Raw genomic sequence first — 20,231 nt, forward strand, 5'->3', positions numbered from 1 at the left:
AGTTCAGTTGCTCAGTCGTGTCCGACTCTTTGCTATCCCATGAATCACAGCACGCCAGGCCTCCCTGTCCATCACCAACTCCTGGAGTTCACCCAGACTCACGTCCATCGAGTCAGTGATGCCATCCAGCCATCTCATCCTCTGTCGTCCCCTTCTCCTCCTGCCCCCAATCCCTCCCAGCATCAGAGGCTTTTCCAATGAGTCAACTCTTTGCATGAAGTGGCCAAAGTACTGGAGTTTCAGCTTTAGCATCATTCCTTCCAAAGAAATCCCAGGGCTGATCTCCTTCAGAATGGACTAGTTGGATCTCCTTGCAGTCCAAGGGACTCTCAAGAGTCTTCTCCAACACCAGAGTTCAAAAGCATCAATTCTTCGGCGCTCAGCCTTCTTCACAGTCCAACTCTCACATCCATACATGTCCACAGGAAAAACCATAGCCTTGACTAGAAGGACCTTTGTTGGCAAAGTAATGTTTCTGCTTTTGAATATGCTATCTAGGTTGGTCATAACTTTCCTTCCAAGGAGTAAGCGTCTTTTATTTCATGGCTGCAGTCACCATCTGCAGTGATTTTGGAGCCCAAAAAATAAAGTCTGACACTGTTTCCACTGTTTCCCCATCTATTTCCCATGAAGTGGTGGGACCGGATGCCATGATCTTCGTTTTCTGAATGTTGAGCTTTAAGCCAACTTTTTCACTCTCCACTTTCACTTTCATCAAGAGGCTCTTTAGTTCCTCTTCACTTTCTGCCATAAGGGTGATGTCATCTGCATATCTGAGGTTATTGATATTTCTCCCGGCAATCTTGATTCCGGCTTGTGTTTCTTCCAGGCCAGAGTTTCTCATGATGTACTCTGCATATAAGTTAAATAAGCACTTGGATACCAGTACACTAAATGAGAAACATGTTATATGAGTAAATCATCAATATGACAAAGAATTATTGTTGACTGATTCTCTTTCAGTTCACATACATGTGTATCAATAACGTAGAAATAGCTAAGAATGCAAAGGAAAACTAAACATATTATTTGAAAAATTCTCCTTTGGGAAGTATCAGAGGCATATAGGTGACACATATAATATCTGTATATTCTAACACGAATGATGTTGTACCTTGTTATCATTCAGTTGATTGGTTTCTCCCTTTCAAACTAATTTTCAAATATGTTTAGATTGTTTCAAGTTTTTACTATTCCAAAGAATGTTGCAAAAAATATTAAGCCTTGCCTTGACTATATTGTGACAAGATATACTTTCTCTTATTAAATACTAGTTGAAAGTAGTTATCCATTTTGACTTTCTATATACATCTTTTTTAAAAACATAGTTCATTTCCTAACTCCCCTGTTGTTAAGTGATTAGAGATTATGTCAGTTTTGAAAGTGTCTTTTTACTCCACATTTTATGATGATATAGGTTTGCTAGCAGCATATTAAAATATCTCGTTAAAAAATTATTTGTTTTAAGCTCCAGTAAAATAAAATGCTACAAAAACTACTCAGTGCTACATATTTCAAGAGCCTAAACATATGTTGTATGTCACCAGCAGAGTAGGCATAGAAGTATTATGAGAATTGTTTTTGAAATTGCATTTGCTATTTAATTCTTAACTTATTTTTATTTTATTAAAGGATAGTTTATTTAGAGTGTTTCAGGTGTACAGTAAAATGATTAGAGTATATATATATATAAAAGAAAAATATATATGGTTGTATATATTTATATATATATTATATGGGTTTGTGTGGGTATACATACTCTTTTTCAGATTCCTTTCCACTATAGGTTATTGTAAGATATTGAATATAGATCCCTGTGCTATACAGATGGTCCTTGTTTGTTATATATTTTATATATAGTAATGTATATATGCTAATCCCAAATTCATAATTTACCCCTTTCCTCCCTTTCCCTGTTGTTGGTTACCAATGTATTTGCTATTTTAAAATAAGTTATGTAAGTAATCATCAAGGGAACAAAAATCAAAATTGTTTTACTTCCTATCATTGTTTTCCATGCATTTTTGTGTGGGTGTATTGTGAAATGTTGGAGAAGGCAATGGCATCCCACTCCAGTACTCTTGCCTGGAAAATCCCATGGATGGAGGAGCCCGGTAGGCTGTAGTCCATGGGGTTGCTCAGAGTCGGAGAGAACTGAATGACTTCACTTTCACTTTTCACCTTCATGCATTGGAGAAAGAAATGGCAACCCACTCCAGTATTTGTGCCTGGAGAATCCCAGGGACGGGGGAGCCTGGTGGGCTGCCGTCTATGGGGTCGCACAGAGTCAGACACGACTGAAGCGACTTAGCAGCAGCAGCAGCAGCATTGTGAAATATGTAGCAGAATTCTGGTGCTCACAGCTTTGTTCTTGTTCAATCACTAAGTTGTGTCTGACTCTTTGCGAACCCATGGATTGCAGCATGCCAGGCTTCCCTGTCTTTCACTATCTCCCTGAGTTTGCTCAACCTCATGTCTATTAAGTCAGTGATGCCATCCAACCATCTCATCCTCTGTCATCCCCTTCTCCTTCTGCCATCAATCTTTCCCAGCATCAGGGTCTTTTCCAGTGAGTCAGCTCTTCACATCAGGTGGCCAATAGTATTGAAGCTTCAGCTTCAGCATCCATCCTTCTAGTGAATATTCAGGGTTGATTTCCTTTAGGGTTGACTGGTTTGATCTCCTTGCAGTCCAATGGACTCTCAGGAGTCTTTTCCAGCACTACAGTTCTAAGGCATCCATTCTTCAGCACTCAGCCTTTTTAATGGGTGGTCCAACTAATCACATTCATGCATGACTACTGGAAAAACCATAGCTTTGACTTGGTGGACCTTTGTTCACAAAATGATGTCTCTACTTTGGAATACATTGTCTAGGTTTGTCACAAGTTTTTCTTCCAAGGAGCAAGCGTCTTTTAATATCATGGTTGCAGTCACTGTCCACAGTGATTTTGGAGCCCAGGAAAATGAAATCTGTTACTTTTTCCACTTTTTCCCCGTCTATTTGCCATGAAGTGATGGGATCAGATGCTGTGATCTTAGTTTTCTGAATGTTGAGTTTTAAGTCAGCTTTTTCACTCTCCTCTTTCACCTTCATCAAGAGGCTATTTTCCCACTATTATTCCATTATTATCTTTTCACATCTGAGACTATGAAAGCCAATACACAAAGTCAAATCCTAGATGATTATTGGGTCTTTGAGGAGCATTCTTTAGCCCCCTTTTTCTGTTTCTGCATTACAGTTGACATGAGTATGGTTTATGATGTCTAGAGTATCTATAACCAAGAATGGAAACTAAGGGATGATAGGGAGATAGGCATGTTTATAGTTCTGATCTGATGACTTCAACTAGGCTTCTGGTTTGCATTGCTTTTATAATTCCAGTAGATTTGAAAGGTTTACATCTGTTCATTAGTCAGTCAGATTGTACAATGGCTCCTCTAATCATTTTCTGTCCATGGTCCCTTTGCTAAGATAGATCCTGCAGAGTCTTTGAGAGCTAGACTCTTTCCTTTTTTTGCCAAACCATGTTCTTACTAAGGTAAATGCAGGGTACATGTACTCTCATGGTCATTCTAAACAGAAAATGCCAGTCTGAGTGTGAAAAAGGGACAGGTATGATAAAACTATACTGCACACCCTGTGGACCACTTTTCCATACTCTATGGTTCTTTCATCACTCAGCTATGTATGAGGATACCATAATTAAATAAGGCAAAACCCCACTGCCAAATAATTATATATCTGTATGTATATAATGGAGAAGGCAATGCACACCACTCCAGTACTCTTGCCTGGAAAATCCCGTGGATGGAGGATCCTGGTAGGCTGCAGTCCAGGGGGTCGCTAAGAGTTGGAAAAGACTGAGCGACTTCACTTTCACTTTTCACTTTCATGCATTGGAGAAGGAAATGGCAATCCACTCCAGTGTTCTTGCCTGGAGAATCCCAGGGACGGGGGAGCCTGGTGGGAGGCCATCTATGGGGTCACACAGAGTCGGACACGACTGAAGCGACTTAGCAGCAGCAGCAGTACTATATATATATAATCATATATATGTAGCATAAATAGCATTATATATTATATATAGCATAAACAATGTAATATATATCGTTTGTAATATATAAAACCTTTAATTATTATTATTTCATTTGGTTTTCAAAACCTGTATAGTATGATACAATATCCGTTTTCAATATAGGAGAGCAAAGGCTTAAAAAGGTTTAAAAATATGCTCAAGATCACATAACTATTGAATAACAGAGTAAGGGTTCACACTCATTTGTCACAGTCTAAATGTCATTGAATGTCACCAAATAAAGCAGTGCTTTCATTATCATAGAAGTTTCTAAATATGAAATCTGTATTTCACTTGAGACTTTCATAAAAAATAAATGCTCATCTTAAATATTAAGTATTATAAAAGATTTCGCCTCCAACATTTAGAAAATCCACCTATCTAGAACAGCTTTTTCAGTATGAATACATTTAATATTTATATTAGAGATAATATATTTGTTTTTCTTGAAAAGAACAAATGCTTTTAGATATTGGAATTAAAGTGTCTAAATCACTTGCCCTAATGTACTTACATTCTCATCCAACTCTCAAAATATGTTACATGATCATTTGAGAATTGTATAGTTAATAATTAATCATTGTATAATTCCTGAACCCTTCCACAAAGTGTAATCAATATACATATGTTTATTGAATGAATGCAAAATTTCTCTCACAGGATCGTTGGTGGCAAATTGAGTAACTGACTCTCAGAACAGATGTGTATGAAATACATCTAACTGCCCACAATACAACTCAAGTTGAAGAAGCACTCATTGAAATAATACATGATATTCCAGTCTTACGTTTCTGCTATAAATACCTCCCTCACAAATACATCCACTTGTCCTTTTGTTATACTCCTAAAAAACACTTCAAAATCCTATTCAAACCCTCTCTTAACGTTTGCTGTGTCCATCAGTCCTTTCATTATGTACGCATCACATCCTCATCAGCTCAGCTGCAGGACAAAAACATTGTGTTAAAGTTATTTGCTCCTTGGCTTCCATTATTGAATGGTATACACATAAAAGTAAGGAGACTTGTCTTCCCACATCAATATATCACTTTACAATTTGTCACAGATATTAGGTAACATATCTATGACCAGTTAATAGAGTAAATAAAATAATTCAGGTAAGAGGCACAATATTTAAAGATTCCTATACAAATGAATTTACCTTACTGAGGCATGGGGAGGCAAAGGAGCAAAGAACTTCTCATGACTGAAATTGATGCTGCTAAGTCGCTTCAGTCGTGTCCGACTCTGTGCAACCCCATAGACAGCAGCCCATCAAGCTCCACTGTCCCTGGGATTCTCCAGGCAAGAACAAGAGGACAGAAAATAGGTTTTATTTCTCCATTAATTAGTTCTTATCTCATTTTTCTTAACATTTTTCCAAATAACATTTTAAAATTTTCTTGCAAGGGGCATGGACATTCATTAGGTAAGTTTATATATATATATATATATATATATATATATATGTTTGTTGGTTTATGAATGTAAAAGTCACTCAGTTATGTCCGACTCTTTGCAACCACATGGACTGTAGCCTGCCAGGTTCCTCTGTCCATGGAATTCTCCAGGCCGAAATTCTAGAGTGGATAGCTGTTTCCTTCTCCAGGGGACTTCCCAACCCAGGGATCAAACCCAGGTCTTCTGCATTGTAGGTGGTTTCTTTACCATCTAAGCCACCAGGGAAGCCAAAGAATACTGGAATGGGTAGCTTTTCCCTTCCCCAGCAGATTTTCCTGACCCAGGAATCAAACTGGGGTCTCCTGCCTTGCAGGCAGATTCTTTACCAGCTGAGCTTCCAGGGAATATCAAGTATTATAAAAGAAGGGAAGCTCTGTTGCTTTATGACACTGTATTATTCCAGGTACTTTGAATGTTTGTTGCTCATATTTACAAATATAAATAACTTGTGTCATGCAAACTTACTGCTGCTGCTGCTGCTGCTGCTAAGTCATTTCAGTCGTGTCTGACTCTGTGTGACCCGACAGACGGTAGCCCATCAGGCTCCCCCGTCCCTGGGATTCTCCAGGCAAGAACACTGGAGTGGGTTGCCATTTCCTTCTCCAATGCATGAAAGTGAAAAGTGAAAAGTGAAAAGTGAAAGTGTACTTATTCTACAATTCATCCATGGATTATTTTGTATTTTACTTTACTTAATCATATCATCTATCAAGGTTAGCTGTATATTTTAAGACATCCTTTATTTTAAAAAGTAAAATACTTGCTCATTTCTGTGTGCTAAAAGTAAATGACTTTTCTGTAGCTATTGAGATATATGGTTTTTCTCCTTTAACCTATATATGTTGTAAATTATATTGAGTGATTTTTGAATATCTTTAGCAAAACAAATATTTTATGGTCTAATATCATTTTGGGAACCCACTCCAGTACTGCTTGGGAAATCCTATGGACAGAGGAGCCTGGTGGGCTACCTTCCATGGGTTACAAAGAGTTGGACATGACTGAACAGCTAACACTTTCATTATCATTTTATATTCTGCTAGATTTTGTTTGTTAATATATTTGAAAACTTTTAAAGTATATTTTCATGAATGAAATTGACCAGTAGTTACTCTTTTTTTAGCAATGTCCTTGCTTAATTTTGGTATTAAGTTTATATTGCTCTCAACTTTCAGGAATTTTATCTATTTATCTATGAGCACATACTAAATTACCTAATGCTTAGTGGCTTTAAACAGCAAACCTGTATCATCTTCTCAACATAATAATAATTCTAAACTATAATAAAGAGATAAAAGATAATAAGTAGAGAAATGACATTTAAAAATATTGAGAAAAGCTTAGCTAGTTGGCCCTGCTATGAAGTATTTCTGAGGTGCAGTCAACATTTTGGCCAGGGCTGCAGTGATCTAAAACCTTGCTAGAAGAATTTACTTTCGGGATGGCTCCCTCATATGAATATTGTTTCCTTGCTGCTATTGACATGGGAACTTTCTCTGTCACCTGACTTATAAGCACTTCTATAAGGCTTTCCTTTCTTATCAAAGTAAATTTCATGTAACATTGAATCATTTTGAAGTGAACAGTTCTGTGGTTTATAGTACATTTAAAATGTTGTGCAACCATCACACCATCTACTCCCCAGACATTTTCATCATCCCTCAGATAATCCTGATATCCACCAAGCAGTTGTTTTACATTTCTCCCTCCCCTCAGCCCCTATAAACCACTAATCTGCTTTTAATCCTGATGGATTTACCCATTCTGGATGTTTCATAGAAATGGGCTCATACAGTATGTGGACTTATGAGTGACACTTCTTTCACTTAATGTAATATCTTAGCATGTTAAAATAGTAGCATATATCAGTACTTCTTTCTTTTCATCATCAAATAATATTTTATTGTATGGATAAACCAAATTTATTTTCTATTTATCAGTCGATACTTGTATCATTTCCACCTTTTGCTTGTCATTTACATTATGATATTATATATGTATGTCTATATATATATTTTTTCTTTACTATTATCTGTTGAAGAACACTTAGATTCTTTCCATACTTAAGCTACTGTGAATAATGTTGCTATGAACATGGGCAAGATGTTCATACATATAGCTATCTCTTTGAGATAATAAAGTTTCCTTTTTCTTTGATTATATATACTGAAGTGGGACTTCCAGATCATTATAGATATATGTATATGCCTCCCAGGAAGTGCTAGTGGTAAAGAACCCACTGGCCAATGAAGGAGACTTAAGAGATGTGGGTTTGATCTCTGGGTTGGGAATTGAAGATCCCCCAGAGAGGGGCATGGTAACCCCCTCCAGTAGTCTTGCCTGGAAAATCCCATGGACAGAGAAGGAAGGTGGGCTACAATCCATAGGGTTTCAAAGAGTCGAACACAACTGAAGCAAATTAGCACAGTATATATTTATATATATATACATACAAATATGTATAAAAAGTTTTGGCATAGGAAATTCTGACAACACAAAATTTGGAACATACTTATTTTTAATACTCATCAGATTTTCTTGTTTTCTTTCTTTCTTATTGGCTAAATTCAGTGGCTATTACAGACTATGTTCAGCCAGGTTGGTTAAGGGCAACATGAAATGTGGAGAGGGTTGGTCCAGGAATTAGAGCTCCATGACTTTTATCTCAAACTCTAGGCTACAATAAGCTGTGTGACCTGGATATGTCGTTAACCTCACTGTGAATCATCTTCCCAGCAACATGACTATGAAGTGTTCAGCATTATTTATAGAGTCAATGAATATGTTATAATTTTCACTCTTAAGGTACTGCTGTGAAAGCTGCACCAGAGGAATTAATACATATAACAGGGGAGATATTATTAAATCTCATTTTTCCTGGTGAGAATATCGAGGTTAAAGTTCAGAAGGAATCTTTATCAATTAAAGCTTATTTAAGCAGAAAGGGGGGATTTATTGACTTCTTTACACATATATTTATAATTTCTTGAGAAATTTTCATACTAGTTTCCCAGTGGCATCACCAGTTTGCTTTCCTACCAACAATGTACATGAGATCCCTTTTCTCCACGTCCTCAACAGCATGTTATCTGTTCAGTTCAGTTCAGTCGCTCAGTCATGTCTGATTCTTTGTGACCCCATGGACTGCAGTATGCCAGGCTTCCCTGTTTTCATCAGCAACTCCCAGAGCTTACTCATACTAAGTTCATTGAGTCGTTAAAGCCATCCAGCCATCTCATTCTCTGTCGTCCCCTTCTCCTCCTGCCTTCCATCTTTCACAGCATCAGAGTCCTTTCCAGTGAGTCAGTTCTTCCCATCAGTACTGGAGCTTCAGCTTCAGTATCAGTCCTTCAAATTAATATTCAGGACTGATTTCCTTTAGGATGGGCTTGTTGGATCTCCTTGCAGTCCAAGGGACTCTCAAGAGTCTTCTCCAACACCACAGTTCAAAAGTATCAATTCTTCAATGGTCAGCTTTCTTTATAGTCTAACTTTCACATCCATACATGACTACTGGAAAAACCATAGTCTTGACTAGACGGATCTTTGTTGGCAAAGTAATGTCTCTGCTTTTTAATGCGCTGTCTAGGTTGGTCATAGCTTTTCTTCCAAGTAGCAAGTGTCTTTTAATTTCATGGCTGCAGTCACCATCTGCTGTGATTTTCACTTCAGTTCAGTTCAGTTCACTCGCTCAGTTGTGTCTGACTCTTTGAGACCCCATGGGCTGCAGCACACCAGGCCTCCATGTCCATCACATATATTGGTGAAATTTGTTTCTAAATATTACATTTTTAGTGTGTACCATAAGTAGAATTATCCTAAATTCTTTTCTTTAACTTTTGTATTAATTTATTTTTAATTGGAGGATAATTGTCTTAAAATATTGTGTTGGTTTCTGCTGTACAGCAACATGATTCAGCCATAGGTATACATATGTCCACTCCTTCTGGAACCCTCTTTCAACCTTCCACCACATCCCACCCTTCTACGTTGTCACAGAGCACCAGGTTTGAGTTCACTGCGTAACAGAGATAATTTCCACTGGCCATCTGTTTTATATGCGGTATTTTATGTGTTTCAGTGCTACTCTTTCAGTTTGTCCCACCCTCTCTTTTCTCCACTGTGTGCACAAGTCAGTTCACTATATCTCCATTTCCACTGCTGCTCTGTAAAGAAAGCCATTGGTATTATCTTTCTAGATCACATATGTATGCATTAATATATGATACTTGTTTTTCCTTTTTCTAACTTACTTAGCTCTGTATAACAGGCTCTAGGTTTATCCACTTCATTAGAACAGACTCAAATATTTTCCTTTTATGGGTGAGTAATATTCCATTGTATATGTGTTCCACAACTTCTTTATCCATTCATCTGCTGATGGACATCTAGGTGGCTTCCATGTCCTAGCTATTGTAAATAGTGCTGCTTTCAACATTGGGGTGCCTGTGTCTTTTCCAATTATGTTTTCCACAGAGTATATGCCCAGTAGTGAGATTGTTGAGTCATATGGTAGTATTATTCCTAGTGTTTTAAGGAATCCTCATACTGTTGTCCATAGTGGCTGTATCAATTTACATTCCCACTAACAGTACAATAGAATTCCCTTTTCTCCACACTCTCTCCAGCACTTATTGTTTGTAGATTCTTTGATAATGGCCATTCTGACTAGTGTGAGTTGATCCCTTATTGTAGTTATGATTTCCATTTCTCTAATTATAAGCAATATTGAGCATCTTTTCATGTGTTTGTTGGGCATCTGTATGTTTTCTTTGGAGAAATATCTATTTAGATCTGCCTACTTTTTGATTGGTTTGTTTGTTTGTTTTGGTATTGAGGTACATGAACTACTTGTATATTTTAAAGATTAATCCTTTGTCATTTGTTTCATTCACTTTTATTTTCTCCCATTCCAAGAGTTGTCTTTTAAACCTGTTTATAGTTTTCTTTGCTGTGCAAGGCTTTTAACTTTAATTAGGTCCCATTTATTTACTTTGGTTATATTTCTATTATTCTAGGAGGTGAATCATAAAGGATCTTCCAGTGGTTTATGTCAAAGAGAGTTCAGCCTATGTTTTCCTCTAAGAGTTTTATAGCTTCTGGTCTTACATTTAGGTCTTCATTCTGAGTTAATCTTTGTGTATGGTGTTAGAAAGTATTCTATTTTCATTTTTTGCATGTATTAATAACTGTCTAGTTTTCCCAGTACCACTTACTGAGGAGGCTGTCTTTTCTCCATTGTATATTGCCTCCTTTGTCAAATATAAAGTTCTCATAGGTGCTTGGGTTTATCTCTGGGCTTTCTATCTTGTTCCATTGATCTGTATTTCAGTTTTTGTGCCAGTACCATACTGTCTTGATGACTATAACTTTGTAGTATAGTCTGAAGTCAGGAAGCTTATTTCCTCCAGCCCCACTCTTCTTTCTCAAGATTTTTTTTGCCATTTGGAGTCTTATGTACCATAAGTGGAATTGTTATTGTAATTTTTTTTAAATGCTATAGCAAGGAAAAGCTTTTCCTTTTCTCCCATTTAAGTATTTATTCATTTGTTTATATAACTGAATTCTTAAAGTCTTATTTTTATACTCCTTCATAACTGGTAATTATCTTAATGCTCAAATTATTTTGTATTTGGTAAATGAAAGCCCCTTTAAACTGGTTTTGTATTTTTTGATATGTTTTTCTCATTCCTTAAGGGCCTCTTTAGTTATTGAAACAAGATATCCTGGGCTTACCTTGTATTTCACCTGGTACAGTCTCAGAATAGCTTTTGTCCAGGGACCACTGGCATATGTTAGTGGATACTAAATTACTTAGATTTGCAAACTGAGACCTTGTAGAAATGCATAACATCATTAACATATACAATTGCTATTTTTCTTTGTTTCAGAAAATCAAGTGGCATATATGGATACTAATCATTTTCTTTTCTGTTTCTAATTTTAGTTCCTCCAGTAATCCGGGTGTATCCAGAGAGTCAAGCCCGAGAACCTGGAGTTACTGCAAGTCTCAGGTGCCATGCAGAAGGCATACCAAATCCTCAGCTTAGCTGGCTGAAGAATGGAATTGATATTACACCAAAACTGTCCAAGCAACTCACACTTCAAGGTGCTTTTTACTTGCATTTTTTCTCTTAAATAACAATGCAGAAATTTCATACTAAAATTTATAACACATTTTACATTCTTTGAAAAAAAGAGAAAGTGATACTTGGTGACAATGTATGCAATGAATATGAAAAAAAGTTATGTTAGTACCTAAGACATTATATTTGAAACAATACTTTAATACTTTTAATGTTTTAAATAATAGTCTTGTCATAATTAGTTATGTCATTATTTTTATAAGTAAAATATTGTTTTTCTTCTAAAACTTATCCTCTGAATTATAGCAGATATGCTGAACAGAATAATTGAATTCCTTCATTAAATACATTTCTGAAGAGACAATTTATATGTTTAAATCATACATTAAAATATGTTTTACAGAATATGTCAATAATATAGAAATTCTTTAGGAAATATTTTACAGCACACTTTCCAAATGAACAAAGGAAAAAAAAATAAAAATATTGCTAAATATGTTTCACATTTGTGTTGTTTTAAAGTGATGAAGTTCTTGCATTCTAATATATAAATATTCTACATGTTCTAATAATCTAATATGCAGTTGTGATTAGTCATTATACAGATTATACTAACCACACATGTATGGTATTAAAAAACAGATAATCTTTATCATATCAAATAATCAAAATAATGCAAAATTAATTGCATATAGTTTGATTATCATAGTAAGTAATAAAATTTATGGATCTTATTTCCAATGTCAAGAGTAGTCCAGGGACAGTCATTTTACTGGAATATCTGTTACGTGGCATTACATTCCTTATTCCATGCCTTTAAATTCCTTCTATTCATACTGTTAGAAATGAATATATTTTCCCTATTTCTATATGAGTATACTGCTGCTGCTGCTGCTGCTAAGTCGCTTCAGTCATGTCCGACTCCACGCGACCCCATAGACAGCAGCCCACCAGGCTCCCCTGTCCCTGGGATTCTCCAGGCAAGAACACTGGACGGGGACTACCATTCAATTTATTAGCATACATTTTTAAATAAATCTTTTAAAAACATTTACTTATCTATTTCTGAAAATCAAGAATGACATATAAGAGTATTTTTGATCTTTCAAAGCTGAATCCTAACAATGTTATGTTAATATAATTAGGCAAAATAAATTTACATGTTTCCTTCTCTGATTGTGTCTTAGTGTCTATTATCTGAGAAGAAGATTGATCTGATTAACAGAAATCAAATTGAGTAAAAGTCTAATTAGCTTCTGATTTTGCAATCTCTTGCCCACTTGATAGCAGCAAACCCTATTCTATAAACATAATATAGCCTTGTTTTAGAAATGTGTGGGTGTTGTGTGTGTTGAGTCACTTCAGTTGTCTCTGACTCTCTATGACCCTATGAACTATAGTCTAACAGGCACCTCTGTCCATGGGATTCTCCAGGCAAGAATACCAGAGTGGGTTGCCATTTTCTCCTCCAGGGGATTTTCCCAACCCAGGGATCCAACCCATGTCTCTAATGTCTTCTGCATTGGCAAGCAGGTTCTTTAACACTAGGACCACTTGGGATGCCCTTTATAAGAGAAGGAAAATTTGGGAAGTTAGTTACAATCTTCACTCAACTTTGAGAGAATGAGGACATTTGTAAAACAGCTATTATCATTTTTTTTAAAATAAAAGAAATTAGGTTAAGTTTTAAGAGGCTATGACAAGTAATAAAAGTTGATTTGGGAGCACAGCCTAAGAGAAAAATCTGGCGCACAGGAGTGTGAATTTCCGTGTGGCTTTGTGTATGTTAACACGTTAACAAATTCTATAGTTATTTAATTATCTGTTTATTCATAAGATGCTTATTTGTCACTTCTATATGAACTCTAAGTCTAGGCACTAACTGAATAACTATGCAAATGGATGGGATGTTATGAGAAGTAAAATTCTAGAAAAGAAGAAATATTCTATTGGCAGGCAAATCAAGAGAATATCAGAAGGAGACTAATAATTAGCAAAGAGATAAGAACAAATGATATTACAGAAGGAAAGAAAAGAAAGCCAAAACTGGGAAAGAGTTCATCAATACTATATGCACAGTCAAGGAAGATTATTAAAATATATTCATGGGTTAGTGATTAGTTTGTCCCTGTGACATTTAAAAAATCAGTTTGCTGTGTCCTTAGAAATGAAAGATAGGAATAAAAATATCTTTCAAAATTTTGAAAGATGGAAAAATAAAAGATAGTAGCTTCTGGTGAAAAGGTTTAGGACTGGTGAAGTTATTTCTTACTTCTTGGACAGTTTATTTTGTTTTGAAAGATATAGGTAAAGAGAAAGATATGTGGACAATGGAGCAGGTGAAAGATGGACAAATTGTCGTGGAAATCAACAAGAAAGAAGGAGGGGATCATCTTAGAATGAAGCAGAGAAAGTTTCCTTTGAGAATTAAATAAAAATTAAGATGTTGATGAAAACAGGAAGTTTGGATTAATTTCTTTATTTTTTATCTTTTATTGAAATGAAGTTAACCTAAAAATTTGTGTAAATTTAAGGTGTACAGCGTGATGAACTTTTTAAACTTATATACTGTAAAATTATTTGAGTTCACTTTCTAATCATGTGTATGTATTTAATGGTTTAAAAAAGAAGACCACCTGCTTAGATTAAGAAGTTATTATTTGCTGGAAAACATTAAACAAAGAAAAAAGATTTGAAATAAAAGTGAAGTAGGGTATGAAATGCATCTAACTGTAAAGGTCGAGTAACATTCTGTAAACTGAATATTGTGAATTTGAAATTTTGTAAATTTCCTTATGTAATAGTCTAGTAATATATTTAAAAAGTGGGTGCAGGGGATGTCATCTTGTTCTAATTCTGAAACCAGATGTGTCAGGATGATAAATGAACCAGGAAATTGGTAGCTCTGGCTATAGAATAGAAAATATCTAGAAATGCTAGATAATTTCTAGATATTAGAAAATCCCTCTAGAAAAGAGGGAAAGACAAGCATATAAGTTAGAAAAACATATAAGAATTTTGGGAAGAGAGAATTTGAAGAATAAATTAACTTAAGGGTTTCAAAAGTTCTAGAGAATTCACATTGTTAAGTGTGTGGTCTTTGGAGAGGGTCAAGTTTCACACAAAAAAAGAAGCTGATCTGGGCTAAAATATTGATACTTTGTTTCTTCCCCATCATCTAGAGCGTGGGTTTACAAATGAAGGACCCCAGACCAAATCTGGAAAACTGCCTATTTTTTGTAAATAAAGCAATATTTTTGCTTGTTTTCTGTTTTTGTTTTTAGTTCAGAGCCACACACATTTTTAAAAATATTGTCTTTGGCTGTTGTCATGCTGCTATGGCAGAGGTGAGTAGTTGGCACAGAGACTGTGTAGCCCACAAAGTTTAATATATTTACCATCTGGCCTTTTTGAGAAAAGCAAAAACAAACACAAAAACCTGCCAACTGCTTTGGAGAAGTGATTCTCAACAAATGATGGAATGGAAGTGTGCAGTGATATTTGTAAGAGAAAGAGGTTTGAGTGATTTCAGTGATTAGCCTTCCCCAAACACTCACTGCCTCTCCATATCCCCATAGGGATGACATTTAAGCTCTTTTCCCATTGGTTTTTTACCTTCTTTCCCCAAATAGCCACTCTGATTATTTGATCCCCATCTCTATCAGGAAGAATCATGCTCCTTTTTACTGCAGACAGAACATGGTGTCCCCGTGATTGGATAACATGGAATATATACATAAACACACATACACACACACACACACACACACACAGAAAAAAAGAAAGTAAAAGACAATATGCAAACCTAAACAAATGAGTAAAACATTAAAACTTAAGCCATAATAGAAATCCAGCCCTTATATTGAGGGAAGTAAATTGCATAAGATCATTCTAGGAGCTTAAGATTCCTCATCTGATAATTAGTTATTATCCGGAACTATGAAGGGATAATGTATGTAAAAGCTTCCCAGATGGCTCAGTGGTAAAGAATCCACCTTCCAACACAGGAGATGAGGGTCCAATCCCTGGGTAGATGCCATAGAGGAGGAAATGGAAATCCACTCCAGTATTCTTGCCTGGAAAATCCCATGGACAGAAGAGCCTGCATGCTGCAGTCCATGGGGTTGCAAAGAGTTGGACAAGATTGAGCAACTGAGCATGCACGCATGTGTAAAAGTATTTCATGGTCTGCCAATGTATAGTAAGTGGGTAATTATACCCTTGTTTACACTTTGAGGAATGCAATTTATTATTCGGAGATTAGCTTCAAATATTCTTTTACCAAGATTTAAAAGTTGGGTTAATCAATCCCTTAACCCTTTGGTTGACAATGATGATATCAATTCCATATGATAATATTGCTTAGATTAGGTATATTTTTCTTGAAAACAACTGAGAATCTTGCAAAGGAATTACATATATTTTCTTTCTGTCCTCCATACTTAATGATTCCTAATGTATAATGCAGACACAATAATATGCTTGCTCAATGGAATGGCATTATACTTATATGATGTAGCTCACTTAATTCCTTTATGACATGTATTTTCACATGTATTCTCTGTGAATGAACCATATCGGTATTAATTAAAACTGTTGTAAAAGCTGAAGACAAAGTGGATCTTGAATATTAAAAATGAATACAGAAATGAAATTATAGCTATCAACATGTAACACTTCTTATGCAAGGTAGGGAGTATGAAGTGAATATAAAATATACTGTGTGTGCTTTTGATAAGTAGCATTGGGATCTCTGTAATAGAATGACAGCACAATTTATGAAACACTTGAATGCATTAGAAATAACTTAGCATGTCTCCAAAGCATGGAAGTAGGAAGGAAAACAGTTTAATTAGGACAAGCTAAGTGAACTATTTGACTGTGTAATCAGAAATGACTGTACCAAAGCTGAAATTGTAGCTTACAAGTTGCATTTGCCTCTGTTTTCAGCAAATGGCAGTGAGGTTCATATTAGCAATGTGCGCTATGAAGATACGGGAGCATACACTTGTATCGCAAAAAATGAAGCAGGAGTGGATGAAGACATCTCTTCTCTTTTTGTGGAAGATTCTGCTAGAAAGACCCGTATGTATTGAATACACACACACACACACACACACACACACACACACGGTAAAAAAAATCTGCTTGCAATGAGGGAAACCCAGGTTAAATCCCTGGGCTGGGAAGATCCCCTGGAGAAGGGAATGGCAAGCCATTCCAGTATTCTTGCCTGGAGAATCCCATGGGCAGAAGAGGCTGGTGAGTTATAATCCATGGGGTCGCAAAGAGTCAGACACGACTGAGTGATTAACACATACATACACACACATCACACTCAACTTTAAAACTAAGCTTTTTTCAGAAACAGCAGCATCAGAAAACGCTAAGCAAATGATCAATTAGTTAAAAAATAAACAAACGAAAGTAGTTTTCATATATAGCAAGGATAGAATTCTTGAAATATTAAAAGTAGATTGAAAGATTAAGTGCAAGATTGTGAAATGTTCAATATGACATGAAAATGATTTTGTTTCTTTGGCAGATGTATATAAGCTATTTTGAGTCCTATCTTCCCATGTGCTTATACAGGAAATTAAATCCTTTGCAAATTCCCTCTCCTCAATGATTTGGGATTCTTGGTCCCACAATACAGCCAAGGGGTATCCTATAAGCTTAATACCATAATATCATTCTTTTTCTCTCTTCTGCACTGTATTCAGTGGTCCAGTAGCTGTACATCAACCTTTTTCTGCAGCAGGTAGAGAAGTAAGCCACCTGAAACATTCACTGCCCTGGCACCAACACATCATGGGCTATTCTCCACTTACTGCTTGAAATCCTTTGTCATCACTGTACATGTCTCCTAATTTTCTCATGAAGTTTTAAGAAAAATGTAGTGTCCTACTTAAACATTTTTACTTTGTGAAAGGAATATGATGGAAAGGAGATACTAAAGATGAATTTTTGATTATAGCTGAACTATAATATTTAGAACACAAAGTACTCCTGTAGCATTCATCAACTTAGCTACCTATAGGGAAAGATTCAGACACTTTCTTCCTCTGGTACACATGGCATGCATGGCTATTTTCGGATTCTTTCTCAATTTGCTTGGACTGACTATTCATTCTCCTTGCTCCAAAGTCAATCTGTAATGCCTGTCTACATCTCATATTAGTCTAAGCTTTTCAAGGACTCTGACATTTGAGAATCCTTTATATGCTAATTTCTCTGAGCCCAAATTTTAGACCAGGTTCAAGCATTGCCCCTTGGATGTGGGGTATAATTTTTGGTGGAATTCAACATTCTCATGTCAGTGGTTGTTCAGCAGCTTATTGAAATTTTGGGGTTCTCACCATAGAAGATGAGTTCACATCCTTCTACTCTTCCATCTTAATAATACAATACTTGGGTGCAGTTTCAAAAATGACAGGATGATCTCTGTTCATTTCCAAGGCAAACCATTCTGTATCACAGTAATCCAAGTCTATGCCCTGACCAAAATTGCCAAAGAAGCTGAAGCTGAATGGTTCCATGAAGATATAAAAGACATTATAGAATTAACACACACAAAAAAAGAGAGATGTCCTTTTCATCATATGGCACTGGAATGCAAAAGTAGGAAGTCAACAGATACCTGGAAAACAGGCAAGTTTTGCCTTGAGGTACAAAAGGAAACAGGACTAAAAAAATTTTGCCAAGAGAATGCACTTGTCATAGCAAACACCCTCTTCCAACAACACAGGAGACAACTCTACACATGGATATAACCAGATGGTCAATACCAAAATCAGATTGATTATATTCTTTGCGGCTGAAGATGGAGAAACTCTATTCAATCAGCAAAAGCAAGACCAAGATTGACTGTGGCTCAGATCATGAACTCCTTATTGCCAAGTTCAGATCTGAATTGAAAAAAGCATTAGGCCATTCAGGTATGACCTAAATCAAATCCCTTATGATTATACAGTAGAAGGGACAAATAGATTCAAGGAATTAGATCTGATAGAAAGAGTGCCTGAAGAACTGTGGATGGAGGTTCATATCATTGTACAGGAGGCAGTGATCAAAACCATCCCCAAGAAAAAGAAATGCAAAACGGCAAAATGATTGTGTGAGCAGGCCTTACAAATAGATAGCTGAGAAAGGAATAGAAGCAAAAAGCAAATGAGAAAGGTAAAGATATATCCATCTGAATGCAGAGTAACAAAGAAGAGCAAGGAGAGAGAGAGAGAGAGAGAGAGAGAGAGAGAACAGAGCCTCCCTCAGGAATCAATGCAAAGAAATAGAGGAAAACAATAGAATGGGAAAGACTAGAGATCTCTTCAAGAAAATTAGAGATACCAAGGGAACATTTCATGCAAAGATGGGCACAATGAAGGACAGAAACTGTTTGGGCCTAACAGAAGCAGACGGTATTAAGAAGAGATGGCAGGAATACACAGAAGAACTATCCAAGAAAATATTTAATGACCCAGATAATCATGATGGTGTGATCATTAACCTAGAGCCAGACATTCTGGAGTGCAAAGTCAAGTGGGCCTTATGCAGCATTACTATGAACAAAGCTAGTCAGAGGTGATCGAATCCCAGCTGAGTTATTTCAAATACTGAAAGATGAGGCCGCTGAAGTGCTGCACTCAATATGGCAACACATATGGAAAACTCAGCAGTGCCCACAGACCTGGAAAAGTTTAGTTTTCATTCCAATCCCAAAGAAAGGCAATGCCAAAGAATGTTCAAACTACCACGCAATTGCACTTATTTTGCACACTAGCACAATGATGCTCAAAATTCTCAAAGCTCAGCTTCAACAGTACATGAACTGAGAACTTCTGGATGCTCAAGTTGTATTTAGAAAAGGCAGAGGAACCAGAGATCAAATTGCCAATATCAGTTGTCTCATAGAAAATGGAAGAAAATTCCAGAAAAAACATCTATTTCTGCTTCATTGACTGTGCTAAAGCCTTTTACTGTGTGGATCACAACACACTGTGGAAAATTCTTAAAGAGATGGGAATTCCAGACCACCTTACCTGCCTCCTGAAAAATCTGTACGCAGGTCAAGAGGCAATAGTTAGAACCGAACATGGAAAAATGGACTGGTTCCAAACTGAGAAAGGAATACATCAAGGCTGTATATTTTCACCCTGCTTATTTTTCTTTTATGCAGAGTACATCATGTGAAATGCTGGCTGGGTGAAGCACAAGCTGGAAACAAGTTTGCTAGAAGTAATATCAATACCTTCATATATGCAGATGACACCACATTTATGTTAGAAAGTGAAAGGAACTAAAGTGCTGGTTGACGAAATTGAAAGAGGAGCATGAAAAAGCTGGCTTAAAACTCAACATTCATAAAACGAAGATCATGGCATCTGGTCCCATCACTTCATGGCTGATAGATGGGGAAACAGTGGGAACAGTGAGAGACTTTATTCTTTTGGATTCCAAAATCACTGCAGATATTGATTGCAGCCATGAAATTAAAAGACACTTGCTCCTTGGAAGAAAAGCTATGACCAACCTAGACAGTATATTAAAAAGCAGAGACATTACTTTACCGACAAAGGTCCATCAAATCAAGACTATGTTTTTTCCAG

The 20,231-nt window shown here is 36.2% G+C and overlaps 1 protein-coding gene across 1 annotated transcript in view; it reads left to right on the forward strand.

Annotated features, from left to right (window-relative positions):
• Positions 1 to 20,231, forward strand: part of FSTL5 (follistatin like 5) — a 928,941-nt gene that overhangs the window by 751,300 nt on the left and 157,410 nt on the right. Inside the window, exons 9-10 of the mRNA XM_061384275.1 lie at positions 11,487 to 11,648; positions 16,576 to 16,710. Of these exons, the coding sequence (XP_061240259.1) occupies positions 11,487 to 11,648; positions 16,576 to 16,710 (297 nt within the window). The remainder of the gene's footprint in view (positions 1 to 11,486; positions 11,649 to 16,575; positions 16,711 to 20,231) is intronic.

The sequence above is a fragment of the Bos javanicus genome, chromosome 17, assembly GCF_032452875.1.
Source record: "Bos javanicus breed banteng chromosome 17, ARS-OSU_banteng_1.0, whole genome shotgun sequence".
NCBI lineage: Eukaryota > Metazoa > Chordata > Mammalia > Artiodactyla > Bovidae > Bos > Bos javanicus.